The sequence below is a fragment of the Mustela lutreola genome, chromosome 6 (genome assembly GCF_030435805.1).
Source record: "Mustela lutreola isolate mMusLut2 chromosome 6, mMusLut2.pri, whole genome shotgun sequence".
Taxonomy (NCBI): Eukaryota; Metazoa; Chordata; class Mammalia; order Carnivora; family Mustelidae; genus Mustela; species Mustela lutreola.
The window spans coordinates 148,918,909-148,938,927 of record NC_081295.1 but is presented as its reverse complement, the minus strand read 5'-3'; the positions used below and the strand labels follow the sequence as shown (position 1 = coordinate 148,938,927).

The window sequence follows — 20,019 nt, the reverse complement described above, 5'->3', positions numbered from 1 at the left end:
GGGATTAAATAGCTTGTTCCAGGCTCCACGTGAGTGAGACAATATTCGAACACAGCCCATCTTATTCCTGAGCCTCACTTTATTCCAACACACTTTCAGAGGAGGGTGGCCAGAGGGACAGTCGAGAGAAGGTGTTACTAGGCAGATTGCATTTTCCGCAAGGGCTGCAAGTATCACCCACCCCACGTGATGTTCTTAAAATACTAACTTTGACATTTCGCTCATTGAGATAAGGGAAAGATAGTCCTGCCCTTGGATTTGGGAGTGCTGTGGGACTACGGCAGAAGTGACACTGGAGGACTTCTAAGGTAGGGTCATAAGAGCTGACAGCACGGGCTGGTACTCTCTCGAAATGCTCCCTCTTGGAAACTAGCCGCCACGCTGTGAGCAGCTCACGCATCCCCACGCAGAAAGACCATATGGAGACAGAGCCTCGAGACCGCTTAGAGACAGAGCAAAGCCTGACCTGTTCCAGCTGTTCCAACCCCCTCACGGCTCCTGCTCTAGCTACCATCTGACTAGAGTCTCGTGATAGAACCAGAAACGGAACTGCCCTGGTGAGCTCTTCTCAAATTGTTGCAAGCGCCATTGCTAGATTGGGGGAGGTTGTGTTATACAACCGCAGTCATCAGAACAGCTCACTCAGAGAAACAGAAGTCTTCACGTGGACGTGAGCTCCCGCCAACTTCAAGTATCCGAGGGGCTGCCACCTATGAGAGGAGTTTGACTCAGAGCGTGAAGCTCTAGGAGACAGCACTCATGCCAACGGCGGGGATTTACGGAGAGGCAAATTTGATTCTTCACGGAGATCTTCTTCAACTTTGTGATGTTAGATAGAACAGAGTCACCTGGTAGTGAACCCTCTGCCACCAACATACTCAAGCAGAGGGTTGACCATTTTAGGGGATGTTGTAGAAAGGTCTAGAAGACTCCAACAAGGCACTTTCTTACTCTGAAAATATATGATTCCAAGTGAATTAAGACTAGACTCTTTTGGAGAATAAATGTTTAGTAAACCCTTTTTTTTTTTTTTTAAAGATTTTATTTATTTATTTGAGAGAGAGACAGTGAGAGAGAACATGAGCGATGAGAAGGTCAGAGGGAGAAGCAGACTCCCCTTGATGCTGGGAGCCCGATGCGGGACTCGATCCCGGGATTCCAGGATCATGACCTGAGCCAAAGGCAGTCGTCCAACCAACTGAGCCACCCAAGCGCCCCTAGTAAACCCTTTTTATAAGAGGTGAGGGCTAATGTAGACCTTTAAAGTTGGAGAGGGTAGGGGAAGGAAAGCAGAAATCTCAACCACTCAGCAAAGAGCCACTGAAAGCTGTTTAACTAGCAGCACCCACCTTGTTAATCATTCCCCCTCTCGCCTTAAGACTTCTTCTCATCCATTTGTGGTGGGTTCTGGGCCATTATTTTTCTAGACCTTTCCCCAGTCACCAACAACTCTTTGGCCTCCCCCAGTCCTCACATCCCATCGATGGCTAAGTCATTCATTCCACTCTCGTCGACAACGTGCCCTGCATCTGTTCCTCTTCTCCCTCCACCCCACCCCCCCCACACACACACTGTCACTGGCTTTGTTCTAGCCGTTGCCACCTGTCATTGAGATGACCGCAACAGCCCTCTGAGTCATTCCTCAGGATGTCCTGAACCTGTCAGTTCCCAGCTTCCAAACCAAAACCTTCAGTCAATTCCCCCTGCCTTTAGAATAGAGTTGAAACTTCTTTAAAATAAAGAGTGTATATATTTATTTGAGACTGAGAGAGAGCAGGGGTGAGCGGGGGGGGGGGGGGAAGAAGGGGGATGGGCAGAGGGAGAGGGAGAAACAGAATCCCTGCTGAGAAGACTCCCCACTGAGCCCAACATGGGGTTTGATCCCGGGACCCTGAAATCATGACCTAAACCAAACGCAAACGCTTAACTGAGCCATTCAGACACCCCTGGAGTTGAAACTTCTTAGTTAGGCATTCGAGGCTTTCATGATACAGCAGAGAATTAAGAAGAGGGGAGAGGGGACATAAAATAAGAAGGATTTGGGGGAGAGGGAAAGAAACACTCATCCCTCTATTCCTTTCATAGGGCTGCTGTAACAAATTACCACAAACTGTGTGGTTTAAAACAACAGAAATTTGTTTTCTCGCAGTTTTGGAAGCTACAAGACCAAAATCAAGGTGTTGGAAGAGCTGTGCTCTCTCCAAAGGCTCTAGGAAAGCATCCTTCCTTGCATCTTTCTAGCTTCTCAGAGCTTTTGGAGATTCTTGGCATTCCTTGGCTTGTGGCTCCCATCACTCTGATCTCTGCCTCCATCTTCACACGGCCATCTCTGTGTGTGGGGTTTTAAATCTCCTGGTTCTTTCTCTTACAAAGATACCAGCCATTGGATTTAAGGTTCATCCCAGTATGACCTCATTTTAACCTGATTATGCCTGCAAAGCCCCTGTTTCCAAATAAGGTCATATGCACAGATACCAGGGGTTAGGGCTTGAGTGTATCTTTGAGGGCATAATTCAACCCTCTATAATGCACGCGGATGGAAACCACAAAACAATGGCTTAGCATGGGGATGGACTCTTGCTTGTGAAAAGGTTCTGGGTGACAGGAAGGACTTCAGGAACAGGCAAGGTAATCTTAAGTAGGTTACTGGATGACCAGGAGGGTTTGTTTGTGTTTTTGAGCAATGGAATAGCATGCATGATCAAAGGATACAATTTTAATTAGGAAAAAAAAAATCAGTCTGGAAGTTGGATTTAAGGAGATAGTAATAGATAGACAGTAAAACCAGGAAGTTAGGAAAATCCCTGAGTAGCTGGAAGGCGAGGAGAAAGGCACAGAACTAGCAGGTTAGCCCCAGGAGTTTGTTAATCTTGCCTCTTCTTTTCAGCATTATATTCCAAGAGCCTAGAACAGTGTCTGTCACACAGTCGATCCTCAGGACACATGTGTTGGATAGACAAATGGGTGGACAAAGGTTTTCACTAGTAGGTCAAGGAAAAGAATGAAGGTGCCCCAAGCCTTTCAGAGGTGAGCTTAGTGGACTCTGGAACAGACAGAAGTAAGGAGGAGCATTCTTTTAAAGGAAGCCCACAAATCACAGCTTGGCACCTGCTGGACACCGAGTTGAACCTCGGTCACACCACCTGCCCACACAGTGGCATTAGACCTGACTCCCGTGCTATTTTTCCCGACCACAGAATGTGAGTCTGGGGTACAGGACCCCTAAAACTTCATGCACGTCCGCGTGTACCTTTTTACAGCACCCTGCACGCAGGAGGCCCCCAAGCCGACTCTGAATGAACTTATGAATGACTGAATTTCCACATTTAAGCCAACTCGAAATCCGTCCCCCAGACTCGAACTCTGAATTTTAGGCTTGTGTACCCTTCAAAATGCCTGGCACACGGGAATCTCCCGATAAGCACTTGTTGAACCGAACAGAGTAACTCGGATTCACCCAGTTCCGCCCCGGGCAGCGAGGTCTGCGTCCGGCCGGAGGACAGAACCCAGGGCTCCTGCGTTCTTATGTAAGAGCGAGTGACCCTCCCAGCCTGCTTGACGTCTCTCGCACAGAAGTGGCGGGGAAGGGCCGGGAAGGGGAGCGCGAGCAGTCGTTGAGACACACACACGGTGCCGGTGGTAGTCGCACACACTCGTTTCCAGCCTGGGTCGGTCCCCCACATGCGTCTGAAAAGCCCGCGGCCCGCCGGTGTGGGGCGCGCGGAGGGGGCGGCGTGCCGGCCTTTCGGTGCAGGCGGTTCGGTCCCGTGGGGAAGGCCTGCCCGCCCGGCACGCCCAAGGGCGCCGGGGCTGCGGGTGACAGCGGCCCCGCTGGGGGACTCCGTGCCAGGCGGCGCCCCCGGGCTCCCCGCGGCCTCGGCCCGGGCACCCCCTCCCCGGCCCCCGCAGGCGTCCGGCCCCCGCGGCCCCAGGCCCCGCGCCGCTCGCCGTTCCCGCCTGGGCTCCCCGCCGCGCTCCGGGCGCCGACCTTCCCCGCTCCCGGGGGCCCGGCGGGGCGGGGCGCGGAAGATGGCGGCGCGGGCCATCCCGGGGCGGGCGCGAGGGGCCGCGGCGCGGCGCGCTCGGCTCGGCCGGCGCGGCTAGAGCGGCGCCTGGGCCCGGCGGCGCGGCCTCCTCCCGCCCGCCCGCCGCCGCCGCCGCCGCCTTCGCCGCGCCCCGCCCAGCGCGCCCGCCCCTCCCCGGGCCCGGCCGTGCCCCGCGTCGCGCTCCCCCGGGATGGCCCGCGCGCCTCGGCGCTGCCTCGCGGAGCACACGGCGGAGCGGCGGCGGCCGCGCTCGGGGGGCGCGCGGCTGCGGCGGCGGCGGCGCGGCGCGTGAGGGGCAGCCTCGGGCCGAGCGGGCGCCGCCAACATGTCGGATACCAAGGTAAAAGTTGCCGTCCGGGTCCGGCCCCTGAACCGGCGAGGTGAGGAGCTCTCCGCTCGTTCTTTTTTTTTTTCCATCTGGGGTCGGGCCGAGGGCGGGGGCAACTTTGCAAAGTGCGGGCCGCGGGGCGGGGGCGGCGAGAGCGCGGCGGGGGCGGCGGGGCCGGGGCGCGGGCGGGCGGCGCGGTGGCCGCGGAGCCCCCGGCGCCCCCGGCTCGGCCGCCTCCCCGGGGGGAGCCCCGGGCCCGGGGGCGTGGGGGGCGGCGGCGCGGATGCTCGGCTCGGCAGCGGCCTCTTCCCTTCTGCTTCCAGAACTGGAGCTGAACACCAAGTGCGTGGTGGAGATGGAAGGGAACCAGACGGTCCTGCACCCTCCTCCTTCCAACACCAAGCAGGGAGAAAGGTAAAGCGGGCGCCGCGCGGGCGGGCGGGCGGCTCCCAGCCCGCAGCCCCTGCAAGTGTGAGCCCGGAGAAGGGGAGTGCTCGTCCCTATTGTTAGGAGGACGGCTTCAAGTTTGTCGCACGCTCCCGTCTGAGGCGGTTGCAAGTCCAAGTTCCTCTCCTCCCGCTGCCCTCCTCCTGGCTCCCTCCCATCCCGAGCGGCTTCCGAGCCGGCACCAGCCCGCCGCGTCCCTGGCCGGCTTCGGGGCACCCGGAGCGAGGGGGCCGGATGCGATCCTAGAGACGACTAGTTCCACATTTTACAGATTAGAAAACTGAGGCCTTAGGCGGGCGAGGGACGATCCCAAGGCCTTGTTTTAGTGGAACCCAGTGCCCTTCGGTTTTTTTTTTTTTTCCCCCTACCGCTGCACAGTTGGCTTTATTTGGCGGAATTGTTAGGGACTTTGCATGGAAAAGAGGGGGACCCTCCCCATAATAAAGCAGAACAATATTGTATGATGCAGGCTCAGGCGTGGACCATTTAAAATCTATTATTTTGTTGGTGCTGGGTCGAGATAATGCCTGAATGTAATGCGCGAATTTTGATTTTCAAGGAAACAGAAGTGGTGCCCTGAGCTGTGTAGACACTGGGGGGATGTTTAAAAAGAGGCTGCATTTACTGGATGGCAACATATTTGCATTTGAAAAGTGGTAACTCTTGGATCCTTATTAATTCTGCTCTATTCTACGCAGCAGTATGGGAAAATGCCTTAAAATAATTTGAATATTTGGCATTTTTCTGGTAAGCCCCCCGAGAAGAAAACGGTTGGAATTCATTCAGTATAGCAATGCAGTAGCTTGTAAAAATAGAAAGGAAAAAAAAAAAAAAAAAACCACAAACCCGGGAGATCTGACAGAATTAATTCCTCTGGGACATGAGTACCAGTGTGTTTCTAAAAGTCACCTGTTGATTGATGGAGCACAATTTAGTGATTTTTGCTCTTGGGAGATTTTTTCACTGAATAGACACTGAAGTGGGGTTTGTTATTTTATGGCTAAAGGAAGCAGCTGCCTCTATTCTATAATCATGTGGTGTTCAGTCACAATTTTGCTAAATTTCGGGGAAGACGTTGTCAAGAGGTAAGATTGGGAGTTCTTTGCTTTTTGTGCTGAGGGTGGAGATTTTTGTTCAGTTTGCAAACATTCTGCTCCCTGTAGCAGATAGTCATGATGATAGTAGATAGCTAAAGTTATACTTAAAATGGGTTACATGGTTTTCAGTAATAGATGGTTTTCAGTAATAGATGTATCCTTGGATAATATCTTTAGATACATTGTAAAGATTTATAGTGTTTTAGATACATTTGTAGTGGTATAGTTGTATATTTCATGGTGATAGTGAATTGAGTAAATTTCAGTATTGAGGGATTGGATTAGATGTTCACATCATCAACATTTTTTTCTGGAACTGGGTATAGTTTTATTATTTTCTCTGCAAATTCTGCTGGGTCAGGTTCTTGAGAGCAGTCTGGGAAACAGGTAGAATATTCCCGTTAATCTAGCTGCCGCTTCTGTTTTCCTTGCTGGTTTAGCACCTGCTCCTTGTCACTCTTAACCATAGGGAGTGCTAAGGTTAGTTACCGTTTAATGAGATGAAGCTAATTTGTGGAGAGAAACATTTAATTTTGTGGAACCCGGATACAAATAACTGTAGACAGGTGGTTAGAAATGCTTAATAATTAGTTGATCATTTTTAGGGACACCACTGCAATTACGAATGGGGATCTTTTAAGTAAAGATTTGTAGGGTGACTTGGGGAATTTTCCATCTGCTGGCTTATTGGAATAGCCCCTTATCTGAAACTGTTAAGAATAGCATTGAAACATAGGAGTTCTCTTGTTTTGTCCCCCTGACAGATCAGATTCTTTGGTGGATGGACCCTTTTTGTGGGATTCTGCCTGGGTACTGGTCACTCAGTTTACAGAAAACTCGAGTGCAGTCTCTCCAGCGGTGCAGCTTGTAGGTTAGGATTACTGTCTTTGCAAGGATGGAGACACCAGTGCATTTTGATTTTCATTATGTAGCTTGGTTTCATATTTCTCCACTGGTTTTCCCTTAAAGCAACAGTGTATTTAAAAATAGAAATGATTCCTCCCTTGGGCTCTGGGTGGATTAATTACAACAATGCTTCATGTTATGTTTGCAATTCATTTCTGTCATTTATTTTGGGCTAGAGCTCAGGGAAAGGTGAGAATATTATTTTTCTTACCTATTAGTTCAAGGCTTGAACTATAGGAAGTCTTAAAATAATATTGGCAAACCTGTGTCAAGGTGACGATTCTTATTTTCCTGAAAATTGCAAGAAATTACTAATATATTAACTATGAATAGAAATTTTAATTTAGTGGGTGAAAGTTTGCAGTCCTGCTAGTAAAAACAAGCAAGGATCCTTTGATTTCCAGAAAAAGAAACGGATAGGCTTAGCTTTCATGATTTCCCCCCTTTATGGAATAAAAGCCAAGACTACATGTTAAGGACCGAAAGATCATAGGGCTTCTGAGGTTAAAGATACTTATTCTGAAATTCTAAGATTATACTACACTACAGAGGTCCAGGTTAATAGTTGGACATATTTATTGTTCACTGTTTTGAAACATTAAGATAGATATGAACATGTTTCTTTTTGTTGTTGTTTTTTTTCCCCTAAGATCAACTACTTTAATTTTATTTATTTATTTTTTTTATTAACATACAATGTATTATTTGCTCCAGGTGTACAGGTCTGTGAATCATCAGTCTTACATAATTCACAGCACTCACCATAGCACAATACCCTCCCCAATGTCCATCACCCAGCCACCCTATCGCTAACACCGTAGCCACCTTCAATTTGTTTCATGACATTAGGAGTCTCTTATCATTTGTCTCCCTTCCAATCCCATCTTGTTTCATTTTTTCCCTCCCTAACCCCCACAATCTCCCGCCCTGCCTCTCAAATTCCTTATATCAGAGAGAGCATATGAAAATTGTCTTTCTCTGATTGAGTTATTTTGCTTAGCATAATACCCTCTAGTCCCATCCACATCATTGCAGATGGCAAGATTTGGGTTTTTTTTTTTTTTTTTTTTGGATGGCTGCATAATATTCCCGTGTGTGTGTGTGTGTGTGTGTGTGTATCACATCTTCTTTATCCATTCATCTGTTGATGGATATCTAAGTTCTTTCCATAGTTTGGCTATTGTGGACATTGCTGCCGTAAACATTCGGGTGCATGTGCCCCTTTGGATCACTACGTTTGTATCTTTAGGGTAAATCCCAGTAGTGTGATTGCTGGGTCGTAGGGTAGCTCTATTTGCAACTTTCTGAGGAACCTCCATACTGTTTTCCAGAGTGGCTGCACCAGCTTGCATTCCCACCAACAGTGTAGGAGGGTTCCCCTTTCTCCACATCTTCGCCAACACCTGTCGTTTCCTGACTTGTTAATTTTAGCCATTCTGACTGGTGTGAGGTGGTATCTCACTCTGGTTTTGATTTGTATTTCCCTGATGCCAAGTGATGTGGAGCACTTTTTCATGTATCTGTTGGTCATTTGGATTATGAACACGTTTCCTAAAATATTGTTGCATTTACTATTCAGGAGATATTTATGAAGTTTACATCATATGGGATCCTTTCTTTTCGCAGAGGATCCAAAGATGAGTATGGGCCTAATGCCTGTATCAGAGGTCTGTGACTTCGAGAGACGTGGGAAGAGAGAAGGAAAAATAGTTAAAATACAATGTGGTAGATTATGTGGATTATACTTTTGCCATTGTATGTACCCTATTATTGGAAATGACCTGTTTCCTCTTCTGTCTCCTTCTGAGGTTGCAAGCTCCCTGAAGGCACTTACTTACCCTGTGTCACACCCTCACTAACAGCTGGCATACAGCAGGCGCTCAACAAGTGTCTGCACCGAGAACGTTCTCTGGTGTGAACAGGGTCCTGAGGAGGGGCATGGAAGTGCATGGAACAGGATGCAGAAATAAGGCAATTCAGGAGGGGAGAAGTGTGTGAGAATCCTTGATTTCCCAAATTAAAAAAAACACAGTATGAACAGATACATAGTTTAAAGTCGTCATCTTCTTCTTCTTCTTCTTTTTTAAAGATTTTATTCATTTATTTGACAGAGAGAGGCAGGCAAAGAGAGAGGAGGAAGCAGACTCTATGTGGGGCTCCATCTCAGGACCCTGGGATCATGACCTGAGCCGAAGGCAGAGGCTTAACCCACTGAGCCACCCAGACGCCCCTTTAAAGTCTTCTTTTGCCCCTATTCTTCCCATCCCCTCATCTCATCAAAAACAATGTATATTTTCAGACACAAACATACCTACTTGCACGTGAATATATTGTTTGTGTATTTCAACAAATACCTTTTCTGTCTTTAAATACCCATATATTCATATTCATTCTTTTTAATATCTGGTTTGGGTGGTATTGGTGGTTTTAAAAATATAGATGGATGGCTTATGAATCTGATTGTTACAACTTTTAGGAAGTGAAGTTTTATTATGAAGAGAATATAATGGAATTTGTTTGTTCTTATTTTTTGTAAAGTGAATTGTTGGATAAGTATTTAAAGCAACATACTTTAGCCAGGTTAAAGGAAAATGGAGTAAATTTAGGCTCTTAGTAAAAGAGCATCAAAGTCTTAGCTTCCTGCCCAATTTTTCCACACTGCAATATGTACATTGTAGCTTGTAAAGTGTATGTTTCCTTGAAGGTCCGCAGAAGAAAGCTATGTCTCTTGTTCAACTAGGTATATTTTCTTGTTTTTTTTTTTTTTTTTAAATTTAATTTATTTATTTGACAGAGACAGCTAGAGATGAAACACAAGCAGGGGGAGCTGGAGAGGCAGAGCAGGCTCCCCTCCGATCAGGGAGCCTGATGCAGGGCTGGATCCCAGGACGCTGGGATCATAACCTGAGCCAAAGGCAGACGCTTAACGACTGAGCCACCCAGGCGCCCCTTTTTATGTATTGTATGTTGTAACTTTTTTCCCAAGTTGGCTTCCCCTGCTGTTCCAAAGGCACCTAGGACGGCTCCTTCTGCTCAAGTATCTTTGAGGACCAGAGATTTAGAAAGCAGTGAAAGTCATGTGAAATTTAAAAAAATAGATCATCTAAGAATCAGTAATATTCCACATTATGAAATTGTTTGGGTGACTTTGAATTTTCTTCTGTTTTCTGTGTTATACTTCTCTCTAGCTCAGATATTATAGTCAGTAGTAAGAAAGCAGAACATTTAGATTTCATTAGCATAAGAGTGATCATTCTTCATGTATGACATTAGTGGTATTTTTAAAGAGCATTTTAATGAAGTATTTTCATTAGCTGTCAACATTTGCCATGCCTTTGTTTTAAAATAAAGGTAGATTGGAATCTCTTACTTTTAAAAGCAAAACTAAAAGTAATTATAATGCAGTGTAGATTAGTGTTTTAAATTTTATTTTGTTCCAGGGATGCCTGGGTAGCTCAGTGGGTTAAGCCTCTGCCTTTGGCTCAGGTTATAATCTCAGGGTCCTAGGATCGAGTCCCACACTGGGCTCATTGCTCAGCAGGGAGCCTGCTTCCCCCGCTCTCTCTGCCTGCCTCTCTGCCTACTTGTGATCTCTCTCTCTGTCAAATAAATAAATACAAATCTTTAAAAAAATTATTTTGTTCATAGTCCATGGTTAAAAATATATTTAACATCATGGACTCTGTGTGTGTGCGTGTACACATGAATGGAGGTTCATGAAAAAATTTACTATATGCAGTGTATCTGTTATTTCCTATCCCTCTGTTTTAATTCATTTTATTTTTTTTTTTTATTTTTTTTTTTTTTTAAAGATTTTATTTATTTATTTGACAGAGAGAGACCACAAGTAGGCAGAGAGGCAGGCAGAGAGAGAGAGGAGGAAGCAGGCTCCCTGCTGAGCAGAGAGCCCGATGCGGGACTCGATCCCAGGAACCTGAGATCATGACCTGAGCCGAAGGCAGCGGCGTAACCCACTGAGCCACCCAGGCGCCCTGTTTTAATTCATTTTAGAAGTGATGGTTGACTTACTGAATTAATATCACAACCCAGGAATGTGTTATAATTTTATAATTTGAAAAACAGAAGTTTAGTGGGCAAGAGATTGGGTCCTGAATATATATATGTGTGTGTGTATGTGTGTATGTGTGTGTGTGTATAAAAATCAATGTACTTTATTTATTGAAATTTTTCAATTTTAAGTAATCTTTTCTGATTACTTAAAATAAGGGGGTTTGAACTCATGACCCCAAGATCAAGAGTTGTATGCTCTTCTGACTGAGCCTGCCAGGTGCCCCTAGTGTACATAATTTAAAGTGTAAAGTAGTTTTTTTTTTTTAAAGATTTTATTTATTTATTTGACAAACAGATCACTAGTAGGCAGAGAGGCAGGCAGAAAGGGGGGGGGGAGCAGGCTCCCTGCAGAGCAGAGAGCCCGATGCAGGGCTCGATCCCAGGACCCTGGGATCATGACCCGAGCCGAAGGCAGAGGCTTAACCCACTGAGCCACCCAGGTGTCCCTGTAAAGTAGTTTTATAATTTATAAAATCTGTGATAAAAAAAAAGAAGGAATCCTCTTTTTCATTTCTTTCACAGAATCAGCCACATATAGCAATTTGAGCTCATTCTTTTGGTATTTCCCTCCATATTTCTTTCTTTCTTTCTTTCTTTTTTAGATTTTATTTATTTGACAGATTATAAGTAGGCAGAGAGGCAGGCAGAGAGAGAGAGGAGGGGGCACATGCTCCTAGAGAGAGAGCCTGATGTGGGGCTCGATCCCAGGACCCTGAGATCATGACCTGAGCTGAAGACAGGCTTAACCCACTGAGACACCCAGGCACCCCTCCCTCCATATTTCTGAATAACATGCTGGTAGTGCTAATTTTTTATTTGTTTTATGTTCTCTTTCTATGCCTTATTTGCACCGTACCCCCAAATCCTTCCCATCCCCTATTTCCCCAATATACTTATATAACAATTTTGATTTTATCCATTTTTAGTGTTTATTTATATGATTATATAATATCATCAACTATATACAGTTGAGCCATGGGCTCTTCTATGGTTTCTCTTCCTGTCATACAAAATTTTTTGTTTTTCCTGGAGTTAACAATTGTTTTTACTTTTGACTTTTTCTTTTAATTTGCTTCTTTTTCTATTTTCTTTTTTTTTTTTTTAAGATTTTTATTTATTTATTTGATAGACAGAGGGAGATCACAAGTAGGCAGAGAGGCAGGCAGAGAGAGAGGGGGAAGCAGGCTCCCCTGCTGAACAGAGAGCCCGATGTGGGGCCTGATCCCAGGACCCTGAGATCATGACCTGAGCTGAAGGCAGAGGCTTAAACCACTGAGCCACCCAGGCACCCCCTTTTTCTATTTTCTTATCCTTAATTTAACATTTACATTGTCTGCTCCTTGCCTAAATCTCCTTTCAAGACATACCAAATACTTCTCTTGATTTCATCTTCTTGGAGACATTTCTCCTTAAGCCTTCCAGCCTGCTCCTGTATGAGCTGGTCATCTTCAGTGCCTGACAAAGCTGTCGTGCCGGGGTTGTCTGTCACATCATTCTGCGGATTCCCGCTACCTCTCTTCTGTGTGGAATCTCTTGTTTTTCTGTCTCCTTTTTCTTTCTTGGTTTACTGCCTCAATTTTTTTTTTTTTTAAAGATTTTATTTTTATTTTATTTGATAGAGAGAGAGAGATCACAAGTAGGCAGAGAGGCAGGCAGAGACAGAGGGGGAAGCAGGCTCCCTGCTGAGCAGAGAGCCCGATGCGGGGCTCGATCCCAGGACACTGAGATCATGACCTGAGCCGAAGGCAGCGGCTTAATCCACTGAGCCACCCAGGCGCCCTACTGCCTCAATTTTGTGTAGAGCATATTGTTCAGTAACTTCCTTTAAGAGAGGGTGTTTGGAAGATAAAAGCTTTTTGAAACCATGGAAGTATCTATTCTCCTCCCTCACCTCATTGATAGTTTAGGTGGGTATCAAATTCCATTTTAAAGACGTATAGTTGCTCTGTTGTCTTTTACTTTCCTGGGCTTCTGGTGAAAAGCCCAAAGCTATTTGGATTTCTTTATTTAAAAAAAAATTTAAAAATATATTATTTATTTATTTATTTATTTGACACATGCGAAGACAGAGAGAACATAAGTAGGAGGTAGTGGTAGAGGGAGAGGGGGAAGCAGGCTCTCTGCCGAGCAGGGAACCTGATGCAGGCTTGATCCCAGGATATTGCAATCATGACCTGAGCCGAAGGCAGACACTTAACTGACTAAGCCACCCGTGTGCCCCACTGTTTGGGTTTCTAATCTTTTAGATGTGACATAGATTTTCATTTTCTGGAATCCTAGAGAATATTCTTCCCCAATTTTTTTCCCTTTTTATAAATTATTATTTTTATTGACATATAATGTATTGTTTGCCCCAGGGATACAGGTCTGTGAATCATTAGGCTTACACATTTCACAGCACTCACCATAGCACATACCTTCCCCAATGTCCGTAACCCAACCACACTCTCTCTAGCTCCCATCCCCCGAGATTTGGAGCCTCTTATGGTTTGTCTCCCTCTGTTCCCATCTTGTTTTATTTTTTCCTTCCCTACTTCCTAACCCCCCACCCTGCCTTCTTCCCCATTTTTGAGAAATCAGGATAGACCTTTTTGATTTGGAAATTTATGTCCTGCATGCCTTGTGTCCTTGTCATCTTTTTGTTCTACCTTCTGGAAGAGCCCCTCTATTATCTCCCAGCTGTTATGTTTAATTTTTCTTTTACCCTACCAATTTTTAATTTCCAAGAGCTTTTATCTATCTATTTATTTGTTTATTTATGTCTCTGCCTTTTTTTTAAAATAGTATCCTATTTTTGTTTCTTGGTTATGGTATTTTCTGTCCTAGTTTAAAGTAAAGATAGCTTGATCTCTGTCTTCTTTGCTAAGGACATTGCTCAGATGTAGCTGAATGCAGCTAGACTCTCGTTTCTCCAGGGCAAGGACAATATATGACTCATCTTTGTAATCTCAGTGCCTAGATTCAAGAATGCCCAACACATACAGGAAGCATTTTGTAAGTTCTCTTCAGTGCCAAAAAAAAAAAAAAAAAAAAAAAAAAAATTAACCTTTTGTGTAATCTCTTCTGTTAACTTCCAACAATGGAAATAAAAATAATGATTTCCTTTTCCATAAGAGCATATGTAAATGCTATAATTGAAGGTAGTAGCTGCCCTAGACAATGCATAATTACCAGCATTCATAAAGGTAATTAGCTATAATTAGTACAAAAAGCTGTAAAAAGTAGAAAAATCCTAGTTTTGCATCACTAAATTCTAGTTGATTTTTTTTTTTTTAGTTACTTTTAACTTAAAAATATGTATGCTTGTTGGGCTGGGAAATTTTTCCTGCATGATCTGAAACTGGACAGTTTATCACCCCACTAGTTAACTTGGTAGCTTCTGGCAAAAATCCAGTTAGAGATAAGTGGATAACTTGGATTGTGTCTAATTTTTTAACAAAATCACACCTGCTGTGCACTCATATTTTTAAGGATATTCCAGGAATGCGTTTCTCCAAGTAGCAGGCTGCTTGAAGACATCAGGGTTTCTTAGAGTCATTCAGCCACACTCACTCTTTCTCAGATCTTCCCTGGAGCTATGGTAGAGAAGGTGTTTATGCATTTAGAATTTAAAGGAGTTTGGAGAACATTACCAGCATAGGAAACAGAACAGCAGAGAAACCAACACAGAAACACCCAGAAAGATTGCATTGTTCCTTGACCACATAAGAAATTCAGTTTACTTAAAAACAGAGCTGTCAGTGAAGGAAGTAAGGCTAAAATTTATATGAAAACATGTGTTAAAACAACCAAGAATTAATTTTTGTGAGATTCAGGAGGTATCTCTTTTTTTTTTTTTTTTTTTGAGATTGATTTATTTATTTTGGTGGGGGTGTGCACACGTGCTTGTGAGCAGGGGGAGAGGCAGAAAGAGAGGGAGAGATAATCTTCAAGCAGACTCCCTGCTGAACAGGGAGCCGGACAAGGGGCTCGATACCAGTACCCTGAGATCATGACCTGAGCCAAAATGAAGAGTCAGTCACTCAACTGATTGAGGCACCCAGGCACCCCAGGGGCTATCTTTTCAAAGAAAGTCACTCTACAAAATGTTTCTGGGACTTTAGACTTACAAGTGTAAGAAAAAATGTGAGAAATTCCTCCTTGGAAATTAGTTTATTTGGCATTTTATCACCCAACAATTAGTGGAAACAAAATAAAAAAGTCAAGTTTTCACATCTCTAAAAATTTTATTTGTAAAAACACATAATTCTGATATTGGATTGTAGGCTCTAAGGATAAAAGGAAAGGTAGAAGAAACCCTTGCAGACACTCAGGGCAGCCCATCTAAGCCTCATTATTGACTTGAGTCCTGTCTGGATTTCCTTTTTCTCTGAGATGGACGATTCAGTGAATCACTGATAAAGTAGTAGAATAGTTTTTTTTTTTTTTTCTTGCACATTTATTTGTTTGTTGGTTTTTAAAACAGTAATAGAACTGTCTGACCAGATTGTTCTTGCAATGGACTTTTCACATCAAAGCACATTTGCATCTTTAAAAAAATTGCTTCCTTAGATATTCTAAAGTGTTTTTTCATGGGTATCTTTATCAGATAGAAGGCGGAAAGAAAACGGGGTGGGGTCACTATCTGGCCAAGCCTAAACAGTTCTTTTTCCTCTACCCTCATTTTGTCCTTGTCCAAGTAATACACAAATTTGCAGTTACAATTTTGTGTTTTGCTTTTCTCCCATTTATATTTTGTTTTGCTATATCATTTTAACAATTATAATTTTAATAATTGAATAGTCTGTTGAGTTTCATAATTTTTAGCCCTTTAAATATTTTTGGACCATAAGATTGCTTCTCTTAATAATTATACATAGCTGAGAGCATCTTCATGAAACTTTTTAGAGTCCTTTGCTAGCTGAAAGACATTTCTTCTCAAACATGCCTGCTAACACAAAAATTCACCTTTGAAATTGTATGCAAACATGAACTATCTTCTTACATTATAATGGAATTAAAAGTTGATAATTTGCATATTTAAGTATGAGATGGGTGATGAGGAAAATGATTTTGTATGGGCCGTAACAAGACCAAGAGTTCTCACCCTTGAGTGTGTATCAGAGTTTTGGAGAGCCCCACCCCAAAAGGTTCTGATCCAAGAGATTTGGGATGTGCTTTGAGAATTTGCATTTCTAACAGATTCCTGATGCTGATGCTGTTAACTCAGGACCAAACTTCAACAATTACTAGTTTAGACTAGTGCTGTCCAATAGAACTTTCTGGAATGATGGAATTGTTCTGTGTATCTGCATCCAATATGGTAACCACCAGCCGTGTATGATTATTGAGCTCTTGATATGAGGCTAGTGCAACCAAAGAACTGAATTTTAAATTTTACTCAAGTTTCATTAATTTAAATTTAAACAGCTACATGGGGCAGGTGGCCGCTGTGTTGGCTGACAGAGGTCAAGACATGATCACACATTAGAATCACCTAGGTGCTTTCAACATCGATGCCTGGGTCCTACCCTCAGAGCTTCTGGCTGAATTGGGTTGTGTACACCTTAGACATTGGGATTTTTGAATGCTCTTCAGATGTCCCAGTTATGATTCCGCAAATTGCCCCAAAACTTGGTGGTCTAAAACAGCCATTTCCTTATGTTCATAGATTCTGTGGGTCAGAAATTCAGACAGAGCAAAGTAGGTATGACTTCTCTTCCACAGTCTGGGTCCTCCTCTTTGAAGACCAGAAGTCTGAGGGTGTAGACATCTGAAGGCTTGACCGGGTTGAACGTCCGTGGTGGTTGACTCAACACAGTTGGCAATGGATTCTCATGTGTAGCCAAGGTTGAGAATCACAGGTCCAATTTATTAATGAACCAAGTGTTGAAGTTCAGGGTCACACCTTGTCCTTTGGTCTGTTTTGCTGTTTTGATTGTGATCATGTACTCATAACCATTAACTTTCTGCAAATTAATGTAGGAAAGCCTCATAAAATCAGCCTAAATATTTACCTTATTAAGGTAACGGATGGAACTTTCCTAGGGCCTTCCTGTGCCGGGGGTGTGTATTACTTTGAACGTGAAGCCTCGAAAGCTAAATAAATTCTCTCCCATTAAGAAAGAAAGAAAAAAAGCTTCCTGCTCCCTCGCCAGGTGTGTTTAATAAAAATGCCTCTCCTGATTTATTTTTACTTGGTTTGCAGCAGCAGGAGAAGGAATTACCTAAATGATCTAGATGCAGAGTACCTTGCCTCTTGCCTGTCCTTTGCCTGGATACTGACTTCTTGGGCCTATGGACCGCCCTTCCCAGCTGCGGGCCCTGCCGAGGGGGGGGCGCAGCCCTCCCAGCTTCAGCTCCTGGACGGCCCCAGAGCCTGGGGACCCCGTGTATGTGGAGGGTCCGCATGGCAGGACGGACTGGAAGGTGGGGTGCTGCTGCTTCTGCCCCTCACTTGCGCTGTAATCCTTGAGCTACTTGGCAGTCCTTTTCCATCTGATGCTGTGTGTGTATAAAACTGAGGGCTAGCCCAGGTAATCTGTCACGTTTTTGAAGGCCTTAAATTCAAATGTATCCCATCTGTACTAATGTGTAGAGTTGAGTCCAGCAGAGTAATCAGGGTAACATTAATGGGAGCTGAAATGGGTGGCACTGGAACTTACTTCTGAGTGTCAGGAGCACAAGGGAGGACGGGGCCACTGTTCTTGCAGGCTCTGTTTGCCCGCCGCAGCTGATGCAAGAGCCGAAGGTGCCGAGTGAAAGGAGACAGCCCTGCGCTCCAGCTCTCTGCGGTCTTCTCGCCAGCGGGTCCCTCACAGACCTTCTGCGAGCCTCCTGCCTGCCGGGGGCCGCCGCTTCTGTGTGCAGCCACCGGCTTGTAAATCACCTGATTTGGACCCGTCCATTAGTTTTCCTCTTGCACGGTTGTGCTTTTCTGGGGGAAGCGGTGATTTTTAAGCTGTTCCTGCAGTCTTGCAGCTGTTTTATGCAACAAGCATGCACGTATGGGGGTGGAGAAGTGACCTTTCCAGAGCCGTTTCCTCCAAGTGCCCTTGGGCAGCTTGTTTTGTTTCTGGGGGTTTGGTGACAGCCCTACCAAACTGTGGTTGATCTCAGTATTTCCTATCTTCCATTGTGAGACCAGATCAGGTTAGAGAGAGAGAGAGAGAGAGAGAGAGAGAGAGAGAGTGTGTGTGTGTGTGTGTGTGTGTATTTCCCTTCCGGTTTGTGCTCTCTTAGTGTTTCTTTCCAAAGCAGAATAGTTACTGATTCTGGGCGGCCCATTCAGTGTCTGGTCTCTAGGTGTGATGAGTGTCACTGCTGTGAGAAGCCGTGGTGAGGAAAGCGTCTGTGTGCCGTTCCCTTGGGGGAAGAAGTTTGCAGTCTTTTTCTTTCTTTCTTTCTTTCTTTTTTTTTTTTTAAGAAGACAGGGAACAGGAAGGAAGCCTTTGAGGAAAGGGAAGCTTTACTTTTTGCTGTTAGCCCTTTGTGTCGTCTGGAGGAGACACTCCCTAGCTTGGACATCTACCACCAAAGACCACAAATACTCCAGTATCTCCAGCTGGGAGCCACAGAGGAAAACCAGAAGGGGCAGACAATGGTGACATGCAGAGATACTGCATTACCAGTAACAAGTAGTTTTATCCCCAATTCTGGAAGGCCACAAACAGTCAACCCACATACGGTTTGTCAAGCAGATTAATAAACCTCGTAACAGCCTTACAGCCCGTGGCTTCATAAAGCACGCCTTCAGAATTGATGCTTTGTGTGCCCACCTATCTATTTCTCCAGCTACACAGAATGGGTAAGATTTATAGGCTGAACCTGTAATTGTGATTGCCCTTTTTCAAAATTGGATAATACACTGTTAGGGCTTTTTGTTTTGTTTTGTCCTTTTGTTCTCTATCTTTAACTTCTTCTACTTATAGAGTTAATTAAAGTTTAGAATCCACTCTACAAATTGTAACAGGGAATAGTTACATTATTACATTGAGCAAGATCCTTAAAATTACTGTTTCAAGGGTAATGTTTTGAGTAAGTAGGGAGCAGTGTGGTCCGGAAAGCTATCAAGATAATGGTGTTAAATTTGAGCAACCCTCTCCAGTTTGACACATCTGCTTTTTTGGGTCTAGAGTTACAGCACAAATAGGTAACATTAGCATGGCAACATAACTAAGTATTTTTGAAGCCTTGAAGTATTGCTGGCTTTGATAGAATAATATTCCTCTGTTGAGGATGACAGCTTAGTCTGCGCTTTGACGCTGAGTTATGCAGTGGAAATAATTTTCCAAAATTGCTGGTCTACTGTACTCCTAAGGGACTCTCTCTCTCTCTCTCTCTCTCTCTCTTTTTTTTTTTAAAGTTCTCTAGCCAGGTTATTATTTAACTAGCTTTTTCCAAGAGTGACTTGTAGCTGTCCTTGCTCATTGGTTCCCAGACTTGAGACCAAGTTTTTTAAAAACGAACAGAAACGAAAGTGCCTGGCTAGCTCATTTGGTAGAGCATAGGACTCTTGATACTGGGTATATCAAGCCTCATGCTGGGCATAGAGCTCACTTAAAAAAAAAATTTTTTTTTTTAAACTCAGTAGAAATAAAAATTTGGATAAACAGTGTTTCTAGCTTACTTTAAATGTGCCAGGCAAGCACACTAAAACAAAAACACCACGTATCATGATACTTCATTTAATAAAGTAAACCTCTTAATAACAGAAGGAAGGACATAATTAGAATTCAAACATTGGATAAATTTAGTTTTGTAAAGTACTTACCACATGGTTAACTTTCCCCTTTCCTGGGAATTGTTGGAAACACCACCGCGGGTCACCCACAGACAGTGACGTGCAGTTAGTTGGATGTCCCTGGTGTCTGTGATGTCTAGTAATATGTCACTTATGACATTTGTGAATGAGCAGCTTTGACCCTTTGGTCCTTCAGGCCAAATCACAGACTATGAATGTTAAAGGATTTTTTTTCCCTTTAAATTTTGAACAAAGCGGGGCACCTGTGTGGCTCAGTCAGTTAAGCGTCCGACTCTTGGTTTTGGCTCAGGTCAGGGTCTCAGTCCTGGGATTCAGCCCTGAGTCAGAGGGGGCTGTGCTCTGCAGAGAATCCTCTCTCTCCCTCTGACCCTCCCCCTGCTT

At 44.4% G+C, this 20,019-nt stretch overlaps 1 protein-coding gene across 5 annotated transcripts in view; it reads left to right on the top strand.

Annotated features, from left to right (window-relative positions):
• The first annotated feature begins 4,189 nt into the window (after positions 1-4,189).
• Positions 4,190-20,019, top strand: part of KIF13A (kinesin family member 13A) — a 205,414-nt gene continuing 189,584 nt past the window's right edge. For 4 of the 5 annotated variants that reach the window (XM_059179428.1, XM_059179424.1, XM_059179426.1 and 1 more), the window contains exons 1-2: positions 4,201-4,426; positions 4,698-4,788. In XM_059179428.1, the coding sequence (XP_059035411.1) occupies positions 4,372-4,426; positions 4,698-4,788 (146 nt within the window). In that variant the 5' untranslated portion in view covers positions 4,201-4,371. Of the gene's footprint in view, positions 4,427-4,697; positions 4,789-20,019 lie in introns of all 5 variants that reach the window. The other variant, XM_059179425.1, reaches the window with a different exon arrangement.